The sequence below is a fragment of the Sinocyclocheilus rhinocerous genome, unplaced genomic scaffold (genome assembly GCF_001515625.1).
Source record: "Sinocyclocheilus rhinocerous isolate Xijiao unplaced genomic scaffold, SAMN03320098_v1.1 scaffold807, whole genome shotgun sequence".
NCBI lineage: Eukaryota > Metazoa > Chordata > Actinopteri > Cypriniformes > Cyprinidae > Sinocyclocheilus > Sinocyclocheilus rhinocerous.
This window is the reverse complement of record NW_015650326.1, coordinates 730,199-746,776: the sequence shown is the minus strand read 5'-3', so window position 1 is coordinate 746,776 and position 16,578 is coordinate 730,199. Positions and strand designations below refer to the sequence as shown.

The 16,578-nt window shown below is 38.7% G+C and overlaps 1 protein-coding gene across 1 annotated transcript in view; it reads right to left on the bottom strand.

The window, feature by feature from the left end:
- LOC107711675 (GREB1-like protein) overlaps positions 1-16,578 on the bottom strand; it is a 33,909-nt gene that overhangs the window by 2,453 nt on the left and 14,878 nt on the right. Inside the window, exons 14-31 of the mRNA XM_016516694.1 lie at positions 15,551-15,679; positions 15,015-15,149; positions 14,704-14,901; positions 13,229-13,409; positions 12,951-13,140; positions 11,541-11,677; positions 9,708-10,047; positions 9,511-9,626; positions 5,667-5,917; positions 5,051-5,580; positions 3,827-3,929; positions 3,587-3,742; positions 3,335-3,480; positions 3,027-3,188; positions 2,067-2,271; positions 1,103-1,271; positions 816-1,022; positions 559-700 (exon numbers count right to left, since the gene is read on the bottom strand). Coding sequence (XP_016372180.1) covers positions 559-700; positions 816-1,022; positions 1,103-1,271; positions 2,067-2,271; positions 3,027-3,188; positions 3,335-3,480; positions 3,587-3,742; positions 3,827-3,929; positions 5,051-5,580; positions 5,667-5,917; positions 9,511-9,626; positions 9,708-10,047; positions 11,541-11,677; positions 12,951-13,140; positions 13,229-13,409; positions 14,704-14,901; positions 15,015-15,149; positions 15,551-15,679 — 3,497 coding nt within the window. The remainder of the gene's footprint in view (positions 1-558; positions 701-815; positions 1,023-1,102; positions 1,272-2,066; positions 2,272-3,026; positions 3,189-3,334; positions 3,481-3,586; positions 3,743-3,826; positions 3,930-5,050; positions 5,581-5,666; positions 5,918-9,510; positions 9,627-9,707; positions 10,048-11,540; positions 11,678-12,950; positions 13,141-13,228; positions 13,410-14,703; positions 14,902-15,014; positions 15,150-15,550; positions 15,680-16,578) is intronic.

The following is a 16,578-nucleotide window of genomic DNA, read 5'->3' as shown; positions in this document are numbered from 1 at the left end:
GAGAATACTTTTTGTACGCGAAGAAAACAAAAATAACGACTTTATAACAACGTTCTACATTGTTTACGCTTTGATTTGAACGAAAACAACGTATCTGCGTGACGCAGCTGACACAGAACAGCATACGCCGTTTACATCCAGTGGATACTCTCCAAAATGGCACGAGGGTGACGAATTGTTGAATAAAGTCGTTATTTTTGTTTTCTTTGCGTACAAAAGGTATTCTCGTAGCTTCGTAAAATTACGGTTGAACCCCTGATGTCACATGGATTATTTTACCGATCTCCTTGCTACGTTTCTGGACCTTGATCGTGGTAATTACATTGCTGTCTATGGGAGGGTCAGAGAGCTCTCAGAATTCATCTTAACTTGTGTTCAGAAGATTAACGGAGGTCTTACGGGTTTAGAACGACATGAGGGTGAGTAATTAATGACAGAACTGTCATTTTTGGGTGAACTAACCCTTTAACTCCATGCTAACAAGCTAATATTAGTGTTTGGATGTAATCAAAGTTTGAAGCAGGCCTTTCAGTTCTGAAGGGACATTATGAAGCTCACCATGAGTTTGGGCTTGATGAGGAAGTCTTTATGTCCTCCGATGGGGATGTGTTTCTTCATGATGCTGAAGTGATTGAACCGACAGAGCAGAAGACCACTGCTGTTTGCCCTCAGGTTAAAGTCCACCTCTTCACATGTGAACCTACATACACATTTATACTGTCAGACTCATCATTTATAACATAAAACACCTTAAAAACCCACACTTATGTACTCAAAAACTACATGATCTTCCCCCTCGAAATGCAAACACTCACCGGTTGAGGTCATACTGGACGTTCTGGGTGAGGTCAACGTTCAGCATGATGAGGTCATGGAGGTGACAGCTCGAGAAAGGGCTTGTGGGAGCTCGAGAAGACAAACTACTGCTCCATTTCTGCAGGCCAAACATGGCATACAGAGAGATCTTAGGAGTGGCCTCCATGTGCTGCAGGACGCTCTTCAGTGACACGTTCATGGCCTCACTGAGAGAGAGAATCCAGAGATGTCAGACAATGAAGACATCCCAACAAATCCGTCCACGGATCCATCCATCATTACATACCTGTCGCCCTCGGGTCCAGGCTGATGGGCGTTCCACAGGACGCAGGAGTCGTCCATCATAACGATGAAGGGCCACACGTCCTGTCGTTTGACGCCCTGTTCCTCTTGCCTGTTCCTCTCCAGCTCCAGGTTGTGGTAGGACAGTTCCTTGATCATGAATCGAGCCGCTCCTGAAACGCCACATTAATACAGTTAATAACAACAAGAAGGAACTACGGAAGCTTGTTTCCGCCATTTAATTAAAAAAATTATTGTAACTTTTTTTCCTCAGAATTCAGGATATAAACTCGCAACTACAAGAAAAAAGTCAGAACTGCGAGTTTACATCATGCAATTCTGACTTTGTGACTCGCAATCGCAAGTTTATATCACACAATTATTTCATTTTTTCCCCTGCAATTGCAGTTCATATCTCACAATTCTGACTTTATAACTCGCGATTGCAAGTTTTTATCACACAGTTCTGAGAAAACGTGTAAACTTGCGAGAAAAAAGTTCGAATTGTGAGATTAAGCAATTCTTTTATTTATTTTTACTCAGTGGCGGAAACGGGCTTCCATAAGGAACTGTATGTGTTACGTACAAGCTGAATTTCCCAGTACAAAAAACATAAATATTACTCTAGATTATGCATGCAATAAAAAACAGAAAATCCTACAATTAGTGTCCTGCAATGGCTGATAGCAAATAAATGTGCATTATTAATAGTATGCTATTTTATCTAAATACATTAAAGCACTAAAAACTACAATTAATCATTTTAATTAGTCATTACTCTTTAAAAATAAACAAATAAAGTACTATAAATTGCTAAAAGTAAATTTAGGCAACATTCTCTATTATTATTATTATTATTGGAATGATCTTAAAACTTATTGTAACAGCTCAAGCATGTGTGAGCCCTAAGTTTTTCCAGTCACAATAATGTGAGTAATACAGTATGCGATCTTCTGGCCAGTACTCACCCACTCCAGAGTTGTTGAACACGGCGGGCAGCACTAGAAGGATGTGGTTGGGCCAGTATTTCCTGTAGAGAGGCATTTCATATTGCTTGACCACCAAAATGTGCAGGTGCTCGGCTCCCTCCATGGCGTGGTAGATGTTGAGAAGGCCGTGCTCCTGCCGGCCCGTGGTGGGTGTGAAGATGGGACTTTTCAGCAGGCCGGACTCCTGAGTCGGCAAACAGAGCAACACTTCACTTTAAGACAACTCGTGCAATATGACACGAAAACATAATGTAAAAAACACGAGCGATGACTCGGCAACCAACGGGACTTTTTGCATTGCTCAGGTATCCAGGTGCTCCTGACATCAGGATGCATCTCTATATTATTTGCACTGCACTTGAATACAAGGTATTTCCAAAAAACAAAATATTGACTGTGGTCAGTTTTTGAAGCTTTTATTTAGTGTCATTTTAGTAACTATCCTTTAAAAATCTCTGTTTATCTCTGTCTTTCAGTTTCATCTTGTGTCCACTGTTCAGCTGTTGTTATAGCTAATGATACTAATTATGCTAAATATGATTAAAGCTAATTATTTAAAAAGTATGCTTAAAAATACCATAAAATGCTCAAATATTAATCCAATTTAAAATAACTGTTTTTTTCTTGTAATATATTTTAAAATATAATCCATTCCTGTGATGTGAAATATCATTTTTTTTTTTAACATTATAAATGTCTTTACTGTCACTTTTGATCAAATTATGCATCCTTTCTAAATAAAAGTATTAATTTCCTTTAAAAAAAAATCATTTTTTATTTGTTTCAAAACCTGTATGCTTTTATTACTTAACTATCATATGCCCTCATAAGACATTTTGAACACAAACATGGTCAAAATTTGTCTATTAATTTTCCACAGACAGCAAAAACAAAAACAAACAAACAAACAACATGACATGAGGGTGAGTAAATAATCACCTTGTCTGAGATCAGTGGGAGCCGCATGCTCTCTAAATGACTGCCCTGCTGGCTGAACACAAAATGAGGCTCTTGGGCTTTAGGAATGATAAAGTGCAGCTGGACTTCCTCTCCCAGCATGGAGGAGCAGAACGTGAAGGCGTGGAAGGTGCAGTCGGACAGCTAGAATCACACACACAGAACATCTTACAGCAGCCATATACCTTTCTAGACATGCTATTGCTTTACTGAGGGTTTTGAAATGATGTCATTTAAAAATATGTCAATAGATGTTGATGCATCACATGATCAATCACATTTGTCCTCACCTGAGCGGCAGGAGCAGGCTCGCTGTAATGGTGGCACTGCTCACAGTGGTGAAATGCATTATGGGCCGCAAACAGGCTGAGTCTAACAGACACCGTGTTTCTCTTCGGCGGCTCCTCTTCTGCCTCCAGTCTTTCTGTTTTAACCTCTGTGTTTTCATGCCAGGTTGCAAAAAAGCACATAAGCATACTTGCTATTTTGAAGAAATAGCAAGTTTTTTATTTACACACCATAATAAAAAAGCAGTTCAATACCGTTCAGTGACTTTGGCATCCTGTCTGCATACACTGGACTCGCATATCTGAACTTGGGGTCATGGGGGTAGAGGTCAAAGGGCAGTTTGCGGATGTCCTCCACGTCAGGCCACTGCGGCCCACTGGCAGCGGGAACCTTTGATTTGTCTTGCACATCTAGAGATTTCAATTGAAGGTCATTAATAAAAAAGGTCAAGGGAAGGCCCATCGGGTGAAGTAATATGGAGATTCCTTTCTTACCCTGCTCCAGTTCTTCTTCATCATAAACGTCCACCTCCAGAAGGCGAATCAACATACGGAACAGGATTCGTAGAAACTGCAGATACGCACCTGTTTTTCCAACCTTAAACAGCCAAAATGGAGCATGAGACACTGGATGCTTGGCAAAGAGGCCAATTAGCATGAAGCAGAGGCCATTGTAAATGGATGTGGCTTAATAACAGACATAGTCTCTGACTGGTCAGGCGCAATAAAGAATAATTCTCCTATTCTGTGCATTTTTGTAAATTTTAACTATTAATTAATATTTTAATACTTAATGTTTAAAATACTTTTGAATGCTACATTTTTTTGTATGTTTTAAGTATTCTAACTGTTTTTTTTATATTTTAACTATTTTTAAATATTTAATTTTATAAATATTTTAGGTAATTATTTTATATTATACTGTATGCATATTGTATATTTATATTGTATTATATTTAATGTTAAATATTTTATTATATGTAAAATACATTTGTATATTTTGTGTATTTGAACTGTATATTTTGTGTACTGGAACTATTTTTAATTTTTAATTTTTAAAAAAAAATATTTTTGCACATTTTGTATTTTAACTATGTATTCTGTATATTTTAACCATCCCTTTTAATATTTAATTTATGTACTTTTTGTCCATTGCATAAACTATGTATTTTGCATATTTGTTTATGAATTTAATTTTTAAATATTTTTGCATATTTTGTGTATTTTATCTGTGCATTCTATAGATTTTAACTTTTTTTTTTAAACATGTAACTTTTTAAAATACTTGTGTATATTTTGTTTATTTTAACTGTATTCTGTATATTTTATTTTTTCAATATTTAAATTTGTATTTTTTGTACATTGTGTATTTAAACTATAAATTTTATAAATTTTAATTATATTTTATATATTTAATCTTTTAAATATTTTTGTATAATTTGTGTATTTTAACTGCATATTCTATATATTTTAACCATTAAAAAACATATCTTTCTAAATATTTTTGCATATTTTGTGTATTTTAAATGTGTATGTCATTTCAGTTTGATCTCTTTAATAAAATATTAAATTTTTTAATATTTTTGCATTTTTCTCATATTCTACCTGTATTTTTGATCACTGTGTTGTCAATAAACACCATAGTACCAGTAATAGTGATGCTTGCCTTAACAAACAAACAACAAAAAATGACCTTTTAACCATTTAGCTACTGCTCACCTGTGGTGGTCCACTCAACAGCAGTCTTCTGGAATGGGGCACAGCTGGCCCTTCATAATCCGCATGGTGCTGCCTGGCTGTGGTCCACTGGCGGTAGTACAGGGACTGCTCTGCCCCTCCGAGAGCGTGAGGAACAGGCGGTCTGAGCGGGCTGCTCCACACCACATCCGCGTGAGGCAGCAGAGACGCTGAACTGGGCTGACCCAGCGTCTCAGGGGCCAGCAGGGCGTACGCCGCCCCGGAGAGCACCACTGTCCGGGGGAAGACCTGTGTCCTGTTACATTCACGCGGGGCCTGCATGGACTGGCTTGGTTTCTGAGCTCCCGGAGAGGAGGAAGAGGAAGAGGACGAGGAGGCAGAGGAGAACGAGGATGTGGCAGAAGAGGAGGGAGCCTGGGAGTCACACTCCTGTTTGAAGCGAATGGGAGAGGAGCAAGAGTCCATTGTATTTCTGCTGCTGGACGGGTCACTGTGCAAGGACGGTTTGTCCAGTACACTTGAAGAACTGACGCCATTTTCTGTGGTAGAGCCTGAAAGAGAATTAAGATGAATTATATTGGATCATGTGACAACACAAGACCGGAATCAGGCCCAGCTTGTGTTCAGTGTCCCTCACCAGAGGTCCTAGTAGCAGCGCTGGCATTGCTAGGTGGTCTCTCCAGCTCCATCTGGAGCTCGTCATGGTCTGCCGTTTCTCCTGAGCTCCTTTCGTCATCTGTTGGTCTCTCTTCTCTACCTGCTGCTGTTTTCGTCTCGGGTATTACTCTGTGTGTCACGTAAGAGCAGGCCAAACCCACTTCCTGTTCTAGTGCCGTACGCGTCAGGTAGCTGGAGTCGATCAGTCGCAAGTCACAGTACTTCAATGACCTGAACAAAATCACCCACAAACATGCTCAGTCCTCATGTGTCCCTTCAGAAGTAAAAAATGCTGTAAATTTTAGTTTATCCACCAGATTTTATTTGATCTTTTGGATAGCGCATAGTCTTTAAAAAAGACAAACATGAAATGTATTGAAATAATGCTTCTGAACAGTTAAAAGAAAATATGTACATGGGGAAGACTTTAGAACTGTAGCTGTAACAACTGTAGTAACCACAAGGTGGTGCTCTTTTTAACAAAATAAAAGAGGAAACCAAAAGATTGGAAGTCACTGTGCAGCATTTTATTAATCAAGGCCATCATATAATGTCAGATAATTAACATCTGTCTTATACTGAAACATAGCTTAAGCCTGAAGATTCCATGTATAACTTCAGGTTTGATTTCAGGTAGAGCTTAAGCCAAGTACAGAATTGAGTACCACAAGGCTCAGTACTAGGACCACTGCTTTTCATGCTTTACATGTTATCTTTGGGAGATATCATCAGGAAACATGGTGTTAGCTTTCACTGTTATGATGATGATACTCAGCTCTATATTTCTTTGCGGCCCAACAAACATACCAATTCGCAAAACTAACGGAATGCATAGTTGATATAAAAAACTGGATGACTAGTAATTTCCTACTGCTAAATTCTGAAAAAAAAAACCAGAGGTGTTAATTATTGGACCAAAAACCTCTGCATGTAATAACCCAGATCAATGTCTAATACTGGATGGCTGCTCTGTCAATTCTTCGTCATCAGTTAGGAACATAGGTTTTCTATTTGATAGCAACCTTTCCTTTGAAAATCATTTTTCTAGCATTTGTAAAACTGCATTTTTTCCATCTTAAAAATATAACTAAATTACGACCTGACCTAAAGGGTAGATTATTGTAATGCTTTATTGGGTGGTTGCTCTGCGTGTTTAATAAACAAACTCCAGTTGGTCCAAAATGCAGCAGCTAGAGTTCTTCCTAGAACCAGGAAGTACGACCATACAGTATTAGCCCGGTTCTGTCAACACTGCACTGGCTCCCTATTGAACAATGAATACATTTTAAAATCTTGCTAGTTACTTATAAAGCCCTGAATGGTTTAGCTCCTCAGTACTTGAGTGAGCTCATATCGCATTATACACGTCCGCTGCAATCTCAAAACTCTGGGCATTTGATAATACCTAGAATGTCAAAATCAACTGCGGGCGGCAGATCCTTTTCTTATTTAGCGCCCAAACTCTGAAACAATCTTCAGGAGGCATACACACACTGTCAGTTTAAATCTAGATTAAAGACCCATCTCTTAAACCTGGCATACACATAATACACTTGCATTTCTATAATTCAAATCTGTTAAAGGATTGTTAGGTTGCATTAATTAGGTCAACTGGAACCGGAAACACTTCCCATAACATCCTATGTACTCGCTACATCATAAGAGGAATGGCATCTTCACTAATATTAGTCTGTTTTATTCTTATTCCGATGTCACCGTAGCCACCCAGATCCAGTCCATTTCCAGATCAGATGGTGGATCAGCACAGAGAGACGACCTCTACAGCCCTGAATGTCAGCAGAGACCACGTCAACTAGATGAGCCCTAGAGACATATCCCCTGCGAAGACCTTGTCAACTAGACGGTCATTGGCTCAAGACTACGACAAACCAGACGAGTCCTCTGCTCAATTTGACTTGTGTTGCAGCCTAGAATTAAACCACACCATGCTGGTTTCGTCTGGCCAGAGGAGAACTGGCCCCCTGATTGAGCCTGCTTTCTCCCAAGGTTTTTTTTTTTCTCCATTTCTGTCACCGATGGAGTTTTGGTTCCTTGCCACTGTCGCCTTTGGCTTGCTTAGTTGGGGACGCCTAATTTCTGGCAATATTGACGGCTTGATTGCACAGATACTATTGGAAGAGAACTGAAGTGGATGATGACATCACTGAATCAATGATGAACTGACTTTAACTAAAAAATTGACTGTTTTCTATTGTCCTTCTGCATTATTGACAAACTATTTTCCTGTTTGACACTGTAAAGCTGCTTTGACAATCTGTATTGTATAAAGCACTATATAAATAAAGGTGACTTGACTTGACTAGAGGTTCGTCATTAAAGCAAAAAACAATACATTATTATTATTATTAAATCTCTAAAATAAATAATATTTTCAGATTAACAGAAAATTATAAAATATTAATATTTGTACTTAATCAATATTTGTTTTAGCTATTTTACACAAAATTTATTGACAAAATAAAATTATATATATTTTTACCAGAAAAAAAAAATGTATATACTCTACTGTTTAAATTGCTCACCAAGGCCGCATTTATTTGATCAAAAATACAGTAAAAATTGTAATATTGTGAAATATTATTACAATTTTGTTACAGACATCAGCTGGTGTGCCCAAGGTGGCCACCAGGGTACACTCCTGTGTCTTTGTTTGAGCACCTGGCTTGTTGTGTGTTTGTTTGTGCCCTGTGCTCTCCTGTCTATTGTCTTACCCCGCCCTTCTTGTTATCTGATTATTGATTCAGTTGCTCCACCTGTGTCTCCCTCGTCACCCTCCTTGTTTGCTCCCTATTTATTCTCCTTGTGTTTGCAGTCCTGTGCTAGTTCGTTGTTGTACGGACCTTTGTTGGTTTCTGTCCTGTCCTTCCTGATCCAACCTTACCTTGATGTGCTGTGCCCTTCCCTTCCCTGTCCTGTCCTGGCCTGCCTGCCTGTTTTCCCCCTTGGGGTAGTTTTTGTTTTAGTTTTGTTTTCTTTTTCTATTAATAAAGAGCCAAGTCTTCCTGCATCTTTGAGTCCTCGCCTCATCCCTTCACCCAACCCTGACAAATTTAAAGTAAATGTTTTCTACTTGAATATAATTTAAAATGTTTTTTATTCCTGTAATAAATTTTAATATATAAATAATGTTGGTAACACTTTATTTTAAGGACCAATTCTTGCTATTAATTAGTTGCTTATTAGCATGCATATTACTAGCATATTGGCTTTTTATTAGTACTTATAAAGCACATATTAATGCCTTATTCTGCATGACCATATTCTACATCCCTTAATCCACCCCGTACCTAAATTTAACAACTACCTTACTAACTATTAATAAGCAGCAAATTAAGAGTTTGTTCAGGTAAAACTTAGTTAATAGTGAATATGTGTTCCCTATTCTAAAGTGTTACCATAATGTTTGTCTGGATTTATGATTTATAGTTATGTGTTTGAGTAAAACGTAATGTTTGTTTTATTCTGTAAACTTTAATTTTAAATTAAAATGTTATACTTTAGTGCATTTTTTGCATAAAATGACAATTGGTCAAAAAAAAAAGCTTTTGTTTATATTCATTTTTAGACAACAACTTCGGGAGAGTTAAGAAACCAGTAATAAAAACATTTGTTACTTTGACCTAAAGGCTCTAAATTATAATATTTTTATTTGAAATTTCGAAGAATTTTGAGGCCTTTACAGAATAAAACAAATATTAGCATTTTACTCTAACCCATACCTAGTAAATCTAGAAATTCCAGAGAAACTGAAAATTTTCAAGTGGTCTCAACTGTGTATATATAAAGAACAACCTTGGGAGTACCTTGGGAATGTCTCTCCTAGAGGATCTTTCCCTGTGAGGATGACAATGCATGGAAGTCCTTCCAGATCTTCATATGAATGTGGGGCCCACTCTTCATTCCTACAGCCCCTCCAAGCCTGAAATACACAGATTGTTTATTCCAAGCTTATTCTGGTGATTTTAAGGAGCCCATATTCATGAGGGGATCTGGTTTTTACCCGCAGACGGGCACAGAAGTGGACCGGCAGGCTGATCTCGGCAGCAGGGCTTCCCAGCAGAACAGCAAAGCGGTACTGTAGGCCCAGCTTATCCCGGGCCTCCTCCAGTCGCTCCTGTGCCAGCCGTGCCAGCTGCAGCGAGGGCACACGCACCAACAGCATGTGCCCGCACCCGTGCCTGCTGCGGCCCGGGACGCTCAGCAGATCCTCCACCATGGCGAGGGTCTGAGGGGTCACGTGATCCCGCAGTGAGGGGGCCGCCGTGAGGGCCATCAGGGCCTCTGTGTACTGCTGTATCAACAGATAGCTGCGGATCACCATGCTGTGCAAATGCGGGTGCCTGAAATTAATGAGGAAGACACAATGAGGGATATCAATGGAAAGATACAGCATATGCTTATGGTTTGAAATGCACAAAAACTGCCAATTTAGACATGGATCTGAGTCTGAGACAGGGTTATTAGAGTTAACTAAAACTAAAACCATAAAAATACATTTTTGTTACTTGAAATAAAATGTAAAACTAAAATAAAAATAAAAAAACGTATATTTATTTCCATGGAAATACGGTAAAAGTTTACATTAGGGAACACTACTCACTGTTAACTAGTTGTTTATTAGCAGTGCTGCTCCTAGACTTCTGGGGGCCCTACGCAAAACTGTGTCGGGGGGGGAGGGGATGAGTGGTTATGAACGAATGAATGAAACACATTTGTCCGTGTTTCACACCGTCTCGAATCGCGCTCGCGGAAAGCGCTTGAGAAACAGTGTCTCTTCCGCGGCTCGGTACGCTTTCAACTAATTTTTTTAGTCTCGAGCATGACTGTACGACATTCACATTGCATGATTTGACTGATTTTTAAGTAGAAAGGGCGACAGTGCACCGTATTAAAAGAAATGATCATTCATGTTTTCATAAACGCTGGCCAAATTCAAAAACGAAACTAAAATTAAATGATCTTTGAGAGCAAGGGGAACCCCTGGTGGCGGAAAGCGCTTGAGAAACAGTGTCTCTTCCGCGGCTCGGTACGCTTTCAACTAATTTTTTTAGTCTCGAGCATGACTGTACGACATTCACATTGCATGATTTGACTGATTTTTAAGTAGAAAGGGCGACAGTGCACCGTATTAAAAGAAATGATCATTCATGTTTTCATAAACGCTGGCCAAATTCAAAAACAAAACTAAAATTAAATGATCTTTGAGAGCAAGGGGATCCCCTGGTGTTTTGGGGGCCCTACGCAGCGTGCGTATTTTGCGTATAGGGAGGATCGGCTCTGTTTATTAGCATATTACTAGCATATTGGCTATTTATTAGTACTTATTAAGCACATATTAATGCATGACCATATTCTAGATCCCTTAACCCTACCCCATACCTAAACTTAATTACTGCAACTACCAATAAGCATCAAATTAGGAGTTTATTGAGGGAAAAATGTGTATAACACTAAACTAAAGTGTTACCAGAAATATTTCTCAATTTTATTTAGTTTTACCCGATGTACTAAAATAACTAAAACTGAACCTGAAATAAAAAAATAATAAAAACTATATAGACATATAAATAATAAAAAAAAAAAACAATAATGAAAATGACAAAAATGACTAAAAACAAAAATTTAAATAAAAACAAAAAATACTGATAAACACTACGAAACTATTTCATTAATACTCTAATAACAGTGGTCTGAGATGAACTTAAAGATATAGTTATGCATTTACAGTGTAAAAAGCAGTTAAAAAGGAATGCAACTTGCTTTAAATCCTCATTTTGTTCTCGTAATGTTTTTTCAGAAGTACATTCTGAGTGAATATGAAAATGGAACTGACCTCTCCAGCAGGGTTTTGACCATCCGTTCAAATGCGTCGTCACAGCGAAGGATCGGACTCGCCACTCCCCACTGCAGGGACCTGCTGTAGTCCTTCAGCCCAAAGTAGACCAGGTCCTTGGGAGAAGCCTCAGCCTGCTGTTACATGCAAACAGTAATCTGCTCATTTTACTTTACTGAGCAAAACACAGTGTTGTTCTCTTTTTACTCTTATAGTTCTTGCCTGAAAATGCTTTTAATTTGTCTATGAACACATCTAGGTCATTATAAAATAACAAGAATCCAGATTCATTTTAATGTGTCTGATGAATAGGAATCTCTGACATTAATATCACACCACAGTTTGTTAAAAATGTGATTGTGTGAATTTAGATTGAAACTGCTGCAGTAAAGATTTTTTAAAAAGTTACAAACTTCCTGGGATCCAAGCTTAACCACAAAGCACAGAATGTGCTGGAAAGACTTTATTCACAGAGAAGAAAAGAAAACATTAATGGCTACTAACCTTTGTGAGAACACCCATAATTGGTAAACCAAAAAACTTGAACAATCCAACATCAAAACCAAGGCCGTAACCACATACAGTATTTAAAAATGAGGCACTAAATATAAAAGCTTCAACATCAATTATTCAAAATAATAATAATAATAATAAAAAATACTGATTGACCACCATTCTGGAGATTGCTTTACTCAAAATAGGAGACCTACAGAAAACTAAATAAAAGGAACAAGAGGAAAAATGTAAAGAAAATGGAATTAAATCTTCATTTAAATTTCGCATTATTAATGCGCCTCTAAATTTGTGCATGAAACTGTGTTTATGTACGCTACCATTCAAAAGTTTGGGGTCGTTAAAATTTTTAATGTTTTTGAAAGTCTCTTCTGCTCACCAAGGTTGCATTTATTTGTTAAAAAATACAGTAAAATAGTAATATATTGTGAAATAGTATTACAATTGAAAATAGCTGGTTTCTATTTGAATATATTTTGAAATGTAGTTTATTCCTGTGATGTAAAGCTGAATTTTCAGCATTGATCCTTCAGAAATCATTCTAATATGATGATTTGCTGCTGAAGAAACATAGCTGGTTATTATCAATGTTGAAAACAGTTGTGCTGCTTCATGTTTTTGTGGAAACTGTGAAACTTTTTTTTTCATGATTATTGATGAATAGAAAGTTCAAAATAACAGCATTTATTTGAAATATTGTTAACATTATAAATGTCTTATACTGTCACTTTTGATCAATTTAATGCATCCCTGTTGAATAAAAGTATACTTTTACTGTACTGAGCAGTAGTGTACGCATGTACACTTAAAATACTTGTCAATCATCTCATTTAGCTGAAGTCTTATCTGTCCTCCATAAATTCCTTTACAGTTCTTCTCGGGGTCAGTGAAACTCACCAGGTCGTCAGTGTTGGGCCAGTGCACTTCATTCTGGGTACTGATGCGTGACTGACGGCTCTGCAGGGTGAACGGGAAGCAGCTGACCTGCAGAACCAGCAGGTTTATTGCTTCCAGAACCTCTGGACAGTTCACCACGCGGTCGGCCAATCCCTGCAACTCCCCGTGACAAACCGACCCTGACAGAGCGCTGACAGAGAGAGAGAAGAAAGACAAGACGTCTTAACACTGACATTTCTGACAGTCCCTTTTACAAACCACGTAGTTGTTTTTCTTACCTGGTCAGGTCGACGTGCGAGTTGTCGTGAATGAGGACGAAGAGCGTGTAAGGGTTCTGCTTGACCTTTCTCATGAAGGCCTCCATTTTTGTGTGGACCTCCGCGTCCAGACGCACCACATACTTGTCAGACTTCTGCAGGGCTAATGAGGCGTCCTCTATACCTAGATCAATCAGGACGCCTAGCAAAGACATGAGGACAACAACAATGTAAAATATAGCTGCAAGCAGCAATTACGGGGTCAAGCACAACAGAGGCCAAATGAGGAACTAAGCATGGCTGGGAGCATCAGACCAACTGCAACAATGAGTGGTTAAAAATATTGATAGATTATTATAGTCGAAATGGCTGAAAAATCACAAATACAATCACTAATAATACGATTTAAATGCTTATCACTTTTGACCAATAGGTGGCGCTTTTATCAAATTATTATGGTGTGGTCAGTGTGAGGTGACAATGACACATAAAAAGTTTTGGTGTCGATATGACAAAGTGTTGCAGCATCAGAATCCCAAAAAATTCATTGATACGTTATTCGAGAACGGTTTAGTTTACCGACAAGCTTTCAAATTCATTGATACGTTATTCGAGAACGGTTTAGTTTATCGACAAGCTTTCGATGACTTTTTGCCCGCATGGTCCGAAGATGATCTGGGCTGATTTCGGTGAAAATCAGACCAATGGTATAGCAGGAGTTTGAAAAAGTAGTTTTTCAAAGAAATTCAAAATGGCCAACTGCAAGTTTGACCAAATACGGCATAATTGGTATTGTTCTCGGCATGATCCAAGGAATCTATCAAGACCAGTTTCATTAAATAGGCAAAATAAATCAAAAGCTATTAGCATTTTTTTATTTATTATAAATTTTGACCAGAAAGTGGCGCTGTTTTCAAATAATTAAAAAATGTGAAAAATCTTGACCCATAGAAATTTTAATTTCATTATGTATTCGACTCTGAATGAGCCATGGAATAAGAGGAAAAAATTATTTTGCTTCTAAACTTTACAATTCAAAAGTTATTAGCATAAACATGTTCTATCTGTTGGTGGCACTAGAGGGTTTGAGTTAAGAGACAACAAACTTGTTATGGTTAATGTTGAGACTGTCCTCTATCTGTGTGCCAAATTTCATAACTAACGAATACAAGAGGTGCCTTCGCAACTTCTGTGCTTGGCCCCTAAATATTGTTGCAATGACTCTTTCATCAAATTAAAGGGATAATTCACCCAATCGTTTACTCCAAACCTGTTGCTGGTCCCCGTTGACTTTCACAGTATGGGGAAAAAAATCCACAATTAGTTCTGGTACTATGAAAAGGTTCCCGCGGTGCGAAAGGCCCTTATAGGGACCAAAAACTGTTTGATTACCCACATTCTTCAAAACATCATTTGACTTGTTTGGGCTTGACATTGAAAACAAGTTGAATATATTTTTTGAAATAGGCAAAACTGTCGCTTCTGCTGTGACGTACCTGATTGTCGTATTCGCTGGACTGTTTGGTGAACCAGGACATGGGACGGCGGCACCAGAATCAGGAAGTCCACTTTACAGAAGCGGCCCAGATCTAAGCTCTGGCTCCCCGAGTCGGCGATAGCACACACCTGCGACAAAAGGCTGCGTGCAACACTCAGCTGTGGAGGGTGTATCTGAAAGCCATCACTCAGCAGATCTGTCACACATCAAAAGTCAATTAGTGTTTTCAAGTGCCAAATATAAAGTTTTATCATGAATCAGGGCGGCCAAGTGAAGGGTTTGAGACGTACGGAGACAGCAAAGGCTCACCTGGCCCTGATTCTGGTACCATGGCTGCGGCCTCTTGGGAGTGGATGTACTCGGTCAGATGTCCCTGAAAGGGCTGAACCACACGGTCTTTGCGCTTGCGCTGGTACCGAACCAGCTGTTTGTTCATGTTGTCACCTGTAGCGCCACAATCAATTTGAAATGAATAAAGGAGACAAATGCATGTGCTACAGTTCAAAAATCTATTCAATATCAAATCTAAATAATTCAGCAAGGACACAGTACAAAAATGTCTGTTTCAAATAAATGCTGTTCTGTTGAACTTTCTATTCATCAAAGAATCCTGAAAAAAAACAAACAAAAAAAAAACAATTTACAATCTCATCCTAAGTTATGTTCAGCTTTTGAACTACTTCCTAAATACACCAAAGAGGGCGCAATAACCGCACTAATCTACTTCGCCTTGCAATGTGTGCTTGGCCCCAAAACTGCTGCTTACATCTATATTCTTAAATTAATTTCTAAATAAAGGACAATGATAACTGATGGATCCACTAAATTGTTGCACTGAGACTCACCTAATGAGGTGCTCTGGAAGTGCGAGGCGAGCACACTAACTTTCCCTGTGATGAGCTCATAGCTGATCTCCTTCAGAAACTCATTGGTAGTGAGCATGCTCTCCGCCAAAGCTCGAGACTGATATTTACCTGAGAAAAACAACAGCACGGGTTCACTTACACGACAGTGACAAAAACAAACCTTTCAACTTAATTGAGTCAGTTTTCATGCACAATCTTACAATGTGTAAACTCCTTAAATGCATTCTTATATCATGGAAAGGCCATAAATGGACTAAAATTAAACTTGAAACTAAAGGCTTGTGCACACCGGGACGATTATCACGTGAGATTATCGCCGACGTTTAACGCCTCGTGACTAAAAACAAAGGGCGCCAATGTGAGAGTGCACACCGACGCGCAAAACGCCAGGCGTTAAAAAACTTTTTTTTTTTTGTTTGATGCGCCGCATCAAAAACTGGCCGACCAATGAGATTGGTGCTTTTGTTCACGTGCCTGGAGCTGCTGAAGTTACAGTAAAACACGACTTGGTGGCGCTCAAGCAAAAAACGGTCTTGCCGAGCACACATTGATACCTAATGCCGAAGAGGAAGTAAGTAGATGAAGAAGATGCAACGAGGCAAGATGAATGTAGAGCTGCTGGTCTCATTGGTGTCTGAACACAAAGGGCTTTATGACAAACGCGACAGCGACTACAAAAATCTCGATAAGAGGGAGTTGTTATGGAGAGGAATTGCAGATCAAATAGGATTCGATGTGTACCGGGGTATTTCAGTTTTTCATTAAGTGCCATCTAATGTCGGGGAGAGAATTTGTACGTTCACTCGGCTCATCGCCAGCGAAAATCGCTTGGGTATGAACACACAAGACACGTCGAAAAACGCCGGCGATAAGCGCGCGCGATAATCGTCCCGGTGTGTACGACACTTACATTCAATAAATGTAATAAATGCGCAGCCTTCGACTGCTCGGGTAATGTTGTCGGTATGACCGAGAGCCATTGAAAAACTACAGAAAAGCAAAACTAC